Source organism: Ptychodera flava, chromosome 17, assembly GCF_041260155.1.
Source record: "Ptychodera flava strain L36383 chromosome 17, AS_Pfla_20210202, whole genome shotgun sequence".
Lineage (NCBI taxonomy): Eukaryota > Metazoa > Hemichordata > Enteropneusta > Ptychoderidae > Ptychodera > Ptychodera flava.
The window spans coordinates 32,344,018-32,351,935 of record NC_091944.1 but is presented as its reverse complement, the minus strand read 5'-3'; the positions used below and the strand labels follow the sequence as shown (position 1 = coordinate 32,351,935).

The 7,918-nt window shown below is 38.2% G+C and overlaps 1 protein-coding gene across 1 annotated transcript; it reads left to right on the top strand.

Annotated features, from left to right (window-relative positions):
• The first annotated feature begins 2,618 nt into the window (after positions 1-2,618).
• Positions 2,619-6,824, top strand: LOC139116087 (zinc finger protein 761-like). The gene has a single exon (XM_070678605.1). The coding sequence runs from the start codon at positions 2,619-2,621 to the stop codon at positions 4,140-4,142; it is 1,524 nt and encodes a 507-aa protein (XP_070534706.1). The 3' UTR covers positions 4,143-6,824.
• The last annotated feature ends 1,094 nt before the right edge of the window (positions 6,825-7,918 follow it).

The following is a 7,918-nucleotide window of genomic DNA, read 5'->3' as shown; positions in this document are numbered from 1 at the left end:
CGACTGACACTGGTGGTTATTACATCGAATATTACTTCTTTGGATGATTTTCCTGGCCAGTTACCGCTCCTAGAAATCAGGATTTGACCCTTGTAAATTTACAGCAAGTTATTTGTCGCCAAATATCGCCTATTTTTGGTCAAATTTAATTTAACCTTTCCATCTGTAGCATGGAGAATGTTTCAAGCTTTGCAACGATGGGTCAACTGTTCTTGTCAATGATCGGAGCACGATAGAGCACGGTTTTTTCGATCACCATGCATTTCCCGGTATGATTGACCCTTCGCTCAGAAAAAAAGTGCGCAGAATCAATCGCCGAGAAGTTAACCAGAAGCTGGTAAAGAGTACGGAAAACGTCCAATAACTCTTTGTCGAACATGGTCTAGGGTAAAGAACTCAGAAAACTATTACTGAAGAAATCCTTACAATTTTCAACACGGTAGAACGTCGCAAATTGACTCGACACCTCCGGGTAGCCAACATTCGCACTCGATTGGTCACGGTGGATCTGTCAGGTCAGATCGCGATCTCAGCATAACATTTCAAAGTGAACCCACTTAACCTTTAACCGTCATTACATATACAGTATGTGATTGGTTCTTGCCTTAACCTCATTACATATACGGTACGCCATTGGCTTCTTAACCTCATTACATATACGGTACGCCATTGGCTTTTCCCAACTATCCTCTCATAACCCGGACTGATAACATGCAATGCCTCCTTTGATCACACAACGACATACCGGTATTTAAAGTTGAACAGTTTGGACATGCCACCTTGACTAATTCTCATAATCTTCAAATTGAAAGTGAAATAAAGCTTGTTTTGACATTCTAGTAAGTGTTCTCCACATCTGGGAAAAACAGACAGGCTACCTATTTACATAACAGTGTTAAATTTCTAATTGCCAATTCTTTTGTTGTGAATATGTATTCTTTTTGTGCCCTTATGAACATATGAAATGATTATTTCAAAAACACAGTGGTGGCCCATTCCTAAAAGTCCCCTTCTGGAGAACCTTGCTAATTGTTAAACTGCCAGGTTATAAACATTATGGTAATTCTAGAACATTCTTTGATATTTTCTAGGTCAGAACCAGAACACCCAAGTTGACGTGCCAGTAATCTCTGTCAGGTGAAAATGGATTACAGTGTAGAGAACCAATCTTCATCAATTCTGAAAAGACTGAATGAATTCAGAAAACAGTCTCTGTTCACAGACATTCAGTTTTGTGTGCAGGGGCAGTGTTTTGCTTGTCACCAGGCAGTCTTAGCATGTTGCAGTCCAATGTTCAACTCAGCTCTTACTTCAGATGCACAGAAGGACAAAATCAGGGAATGCTTTGATGGTATGGATGCCAATACTGTGAAAGATATGCTAGACTTCATATACACTGGTAAAGTAACTATTTCCATGCATAATATTGAGCAATTGCTGAAAGCATCGAGTGAACTGAAAATTGAGGAGCTTGCTACTGGCTGTGCACAGTTTCAGGAGAAGTTTTACAATGCATCAGATTGTCCTGACAAGGCTGTATACACCTTACCTACTAGCTGTAGGAGGAATGAATCGGCGGGTGAACCAAAAATGCAACACTATACATGTACAAGTGAAGCTGACTATGTACAATTAGACACTAAACAAGTGCTGAAATGTGGAAGCAATATTGATGCCAGTAATTTGTTGAAATATGCAAATGATGAAGACAGAAATATCACTGTAGGCAGTGATGATGCTGATGTATTGGATAGTGGTAGTGATGGGAATGATGACGATGATGACCCCTATGAGGACAACACAGTCAATGAAGAAAATGCAATGAGCAATGTACACACACAAGCTGGTGGCAGAGAAGACGAATATAAAATAGAAATTGAAGATCAGAATGAAACAGCTAGGTGTTCCAGGACTGTTTACAAGGATTAATCATATGGTTGTTTGTGGGAACAAAGGTAGTAGCAGTATTGCTGATGTAGCAAAACCAGTGAACTTTGCAAGTGTAAACCAGCCTCACCTTTTTGAAACAGGTAACTCTGTTGCAGATATGAATATACCAGGAAGTCACATTAAGGACGATTCTAGTTTATCAGGTGAGACACACACTGACATTTGTAGCAATATCAATCATGCTGATACTGTGGCCCACAAAACCACATTTCAAACAGACCAGAATGAACATGTTGAAGAGGAAAAGTCAAAGGTCATCAAGGGAGAGAGGTGTCATTCAAATGTAAATTTTGTGGTGAAAGTTTTCCAAGGAATCATCTGCTGCAGAAACACAGAAATCAGGAGCATGGCGATGAAATTCAAGGTCATAGTAGCAGTAACTGCGATGAGAAACACAAATATTTGTGTACTGAACACAACTTTGAGTTTGGAAGCAAAAGTCTTCTGCAGGACCATCTTTCAGTGCCTTGTCAAGGTCTACAGCAGACAAAAGAGCATGTTACAACATCTAGCATTGGTCCACCAGAAATTTCCACTGAACAATCAACCAATACGTGGAAAGGACAGATTCTGCATCAGTGTAATGTCTGCAAGAAAGATTTCAAGCTACATAGTATACTGAAACTTCATAAGGAAAAAGTTCATGGTTCGACTGGTGGTTATCTGTCATGCAGAGTGTGCAAAGTGAGATTTCAAGCCGTAGTCTTTTAAGACATCACCAAGTTGCCAAGCATACACATAGCTCAGGGGCAAATAAACACTGCTGTCCTGTATGCAAGGAAACTCTCTTCTCAAAACTTCAGCTGAGGAAACATATGAAGGACAAACACCCAAATCAGCACCAGTGTGAGATTTGCAAAAAATCATTTTATGAAAAGAAATTATTAAAGCAGCACAGATATAGGATACATGAAAGAAAGGTTTGGAACTGTGGAGAATGTATTGCAGCATTTGATGATTACAAATCATTGAAGGAGCATAGAGAGACACATGATCAAGATTTAAAATATCAGTGTGAGAAATGTAAGAAATGGTTTGGCCGGAAGGATAGCTACGAGGGCCATATGAAGAGACACAGAGTTGAGAAATCTATTGAGTGTAAAATCTGCAACAAAGTTTTCCATTTGAAGAGCAGCTATGTTGAACACGTGAACATGCATGAAAGGAAGATGCCATTCAAATGCCATGTGTGTAATGTTAAGTTTGCCCATTATATTGACTTGTTGAAACATGAAGAAACATCCCACAGCACTGAGAAAATCTACAAATGCCCAGAGTGTAATGAGAGTTTTGATGGAACTTTGAGTTTAAGACAACACAGATCAAAGATACATGGAGCCGTGGAGCAGTGTAAATTGTGTAATGAAGTATTCCCCACAAAAGATGAACTGCATCAGCACAGACAGAGAGTGCATAAACTGAAGAATCACACTTGTGTAGATTGCAAAGTATCTTTTGACAATAAGCTTAAACTTTTTAGGCACAAAAAGAATATGCATTCACAAGAGTCATTGAGTTGTAAGGAATGTGGGAGGGTGTTTGAAAACAGAGAACTCTTAAAACAGCATCACAACATTCATGACAAGGAAGCATTTTATTCGTGTGAGGTGTGTGGCAAAACATTTGGAAGGAAGGAAAGCTTAGATGGGCATGTGAAACGCCACAAGTATGAGAAGCCCTATCCTTGTGAAGAATGCGGGAAGGTTTTTAATAGAAAAGAAACCCTGGAAAGGCATATCCGTACTCATTCAAGTATCAGACCGTACAGTTGTCCGGTCTGTCATAAGTGTTTCAAGTCTAAAGACTGGGCTGAAAAACACCAGGTAGTATACCACAGTGGTGACACTACTTTGAAACCCTGGTCTTGTTCTGAATGTGATAAGACATTTACACAGAAAAGTAATTTCCTGAAACACCAAAGAGTACATGCTAAGGTAAAACTGTACTTGTGTGACATTTGTGGGAAATCCTTTAGCGACTCGCAGTACTATGACATTCACAAACGTATTCACACAGGTGAACGGCCTTATCAATGTGAACTCTGTGGAAAATCATTCAAATGTAAACCAAGTTTAAACAGTCATCGGTTGTACATCCATTCATCGGAAAAACCTCATCGTTGCCACATGTGTGGGAAAGGATTTAAAACAGCTGCAAAAGTGAAAAGACATTTACTGGTTCACACTAAGTAGTTTTAATGTGCATTAGCTGTTTGAGGCATTACATGTAAGTGACATGACTTGCTGTCCTATGTTTGACAACTCTTGTCTCAACAAAATATTTTAAACAAGACATAGCAGTGTTTCATCAAGGATGCTTTATTCCACAATTCATTTACTTTTGCTCGCTATGTGCTGCCAATCATATATCAAATGACAGTCGAGCATGAAAATTCCATTTTCAAGTGTGCTGTACAATCAAGCACAAGTTTCTGTAGGCATAAGTAGACTTGTTAAGAGGAACCTCAGTTGTCAACGCTGTTGCTCACAGATCAGTCAGTAGACTGGGTGCATGTTACAAATTTGTATTTCAGTGGATTGAAAGGTACAACAAATAGTTTTTGCATTTTGTACTTTGTATCACCTGAATTATGTACCTATTTGGACTTGCTTTAGACAAATGTTATATACTGGTACAGTGTGAAGACAAGAATGTTGTACATGGAAGTTTTGATTTTTTTGAGCACTGGTATGCATCGTTATGTAATGGCAAATTAGCATGTTATACCATGGTCATTTCAAGACTATCACGATGATAGGGATTAATGCCAGTCATGAAACAGGCTTGTCACCATTGTATTACATTAAGAAAGGAAGTTTCAATAGACGTATACCTTTAAGGACATGTTTGTGTCCTAAACCCCAGCGTCGCTCACATTGATTGGTAGGTCTTATGTCCCTATGTCCCATCTGCGTTCATTCATTGGCTGCCTATATGTCCTCGTCTCATTAATATTTACTGTTCCGAATCCTGTTCATTCATTGGCTGCCTTATGTTGTTGTCCCTGCCTCACTTTCGAGTGTTACTTGTCTCGTTCTGCCATGTGCTCATCACTGTAATGTACAAATGTATCTGCGCGCTTAGCAAAACAGTCCCAGACTCCGGCTGTTTCATTCATCACTTTCGAACAATGACTGACAGTAACCTTTGTGAAGCCGCCAATTATGATGGATTCAAACACAACGTATCGCCATGACACTCTTAGGTCAAATAGCACCTCTTTACGATTGCTAAATGGTCATATAATCCAACCCCATCTTTGTTTGTCTCTGTGGTTACCGCAGCTCCTCTACCAAAAGCGTAGTCAACATTCACCAGAAATTACATAGAATTCCTCCGTTGAAGGTATCGTGTTCTTTTTCAAAGTCTCAAGTTTATTCGGGAAACGTGCGGCATCTAGCAGGGTTGTTTCTGATTGCCCGGAGTTTTGTCAAAGTAACTTCAAACAGGTGCACAACAGGCGCATGAATTGCCCTCCACAGCTAATGTCTTGTAATCTTTGTTTCGCATCGAACGGATCACAAGCAGATTTACCTTGCTCATTTCGATGATATATGTACACCAACATTGGATCTGTAGACGATTGCGAAAATAATCATCAACAGACATGAATGTCCAAACAAACTAAAGACCTAGTCTAATTAAGATGCTGACTACGTTATACATGTACATGGATCATCTGGAATCAATGATGCAGTCCTTTATTATCAATTCGGAATTCAAGGGACATGAGCTGTAACTTTTGGATATTTTTTCAGTATTTTAGATCCCTAAATCTACTATAGTTTCTCATCCTAATACATGTACCTATGCTATGCTAATTTAAAGTGTCCATTACTCTGCTTGTCAAAACACCCAGTACATGTGTAATGGCCATTGTTATTGTTGATAAATGAATTCTAGTCCTGACTTGAATACAGTATTCAACAATAATGCCTGATTATATCCATTTAGACTGCATCGACAAGGTATGCACTTGGTATTTATTTCATCACAGCCCAGGGATTAACACCAGAAACTGGAGTCAAAACGGAGAACAATACAGAAAAAAGCTAAATGGGACAGCTAATGGAGCTTTAATACACAATCCGATGGCAAGCATTTTGTTGTACAAATGAACCTGTAGCTGAAGAGTGTAACTACAAAGTTGTATATTTTTCATTTGGTAAGAAGCAGCATATTTTTACTGACAGAAATATTTACAGCTAATAAGACCAATATTTCCACGTGTCACATGTCCACGTGTCAGGGGAATGCAGACAACTTTGATGCCAGAGCTTTCTTACTATGACATTAAGTGCAGCGCAGATGCAAAGACAAATTTGTCTTCACAAACGTTGCGACTACGCTCTAGCTGTCTCGTAATGATTGGCTAGGCTCGCAGGTGCGTTACAGTAATGAGCATATGGCAGAACGAGACAAGTAACACTCGAAAGTGAGGCAAGGACAAGAACATATGGCGGCCAATGAATGAGCTGCATAACAGTAAATATTAATGAGACTTGAGGACATAAAGGCAGCCAATGAATGAACGTAAACGGGACATAGGGGCATAAGACCTACCAATCAACATGAGCGATGCTGGGGTTTAGGACACAAATTTATGTCCTAAATGTTATACATCTAATAAGACCCAGTGTGTTTTTTTATCAAACTACTGTTAGCACTTTGACCTCTCTTAAGGTCACCAAGCACAGCTACATTATTACAGCACTAAGACCCTCCAAATGTTTCCCCATGAAAGACTGTGATACGTATATGCATCATTATTACTTTTTTGGCAAAAAGTGTAAAATTTTTAACATTCTTGGAAAATAAAATTTTGCAATGTATATGAGAGCTAGTCCAGTTGAAATACTGTTTATATTCAACCATACTGACTAATGTAGATTATATGCTAATTGTGGTGGATTGTGTGCTGACTTGTGTAGATATGCTGATTGGTGTAATATTTGCTAAGTGATGTTGATTATAAGTGTGGAAAATATGTTTCAAAGAAGCTTCATGCAGAGAGTTAATGACATTCTCGACGAATCTGTTGTCAAATGAATGTATAGCCTCATTTTAAAACAATAATTCCCTCAAAAAAGAACAACATAGTTTTTAGAACGAGCCTATGCCAAAAAATGTAGATTTGTTTCTGGTGTGTGTGTCCTGAATCGACGTAAATGAAATGGGACATAAATTAGAAATGACTAAACTGACATGATGTTATCAAAGAATCTGTATGAAAGCATAGAGAAGACTTGCACAGGATAGAAAAGAGGAAAATACAACTGAAGTGCCACTTATATAAGTTCAACAGTGTGCCTTACATGCTAAATTATTATAATATACCACAGACTCAGGACAGTTGTCTTTAACAGAGATTGTCCTTGAACTCACATGTGATTACCAAAGAAAAAAAAACTACATTAACCCTTTCACCACCATGGTTTGTCCCAAATCCATTGTTTTCTATGGTAAAGTTGGACCTGTATACAGGCAACTGGGGGTGAAGGGGTTAAAAATGCCGTAGTCTTACACACAATTTGAACTAATTTGGTATAATTGGATAGCATATTAATGTCGGTTGTCAGTAAATATAGCCTTATCTACTTCCCTATTTATTCATGTAATACACAAGTTCTTATTGGCAATTTGTGATCTTGCAACTTTTACCAATAGGGCACCTAACAATTTTGATAAATTCTAACTATTATAAGATCCAATTCACCCAAATTAGTTCCAGTCATGTGTAAAAGACAAAGCAATTGCAATGCGGAAGTATATATTTGCCGCAATTAAAAAAACAAAAAAAAATGAATCTACATTTCTAAATTGCCTAAAGAAGAAGTTGCGATCCGAGAAATAGGTTTTATCAGTGAAGACTATATATCTAATCCATCTTTATATATATTAATATATACAAAGTTGTTTACTAGTTTATCTTTCAAAGAAAAGGAAGCAGAATTACCATATATAAGTT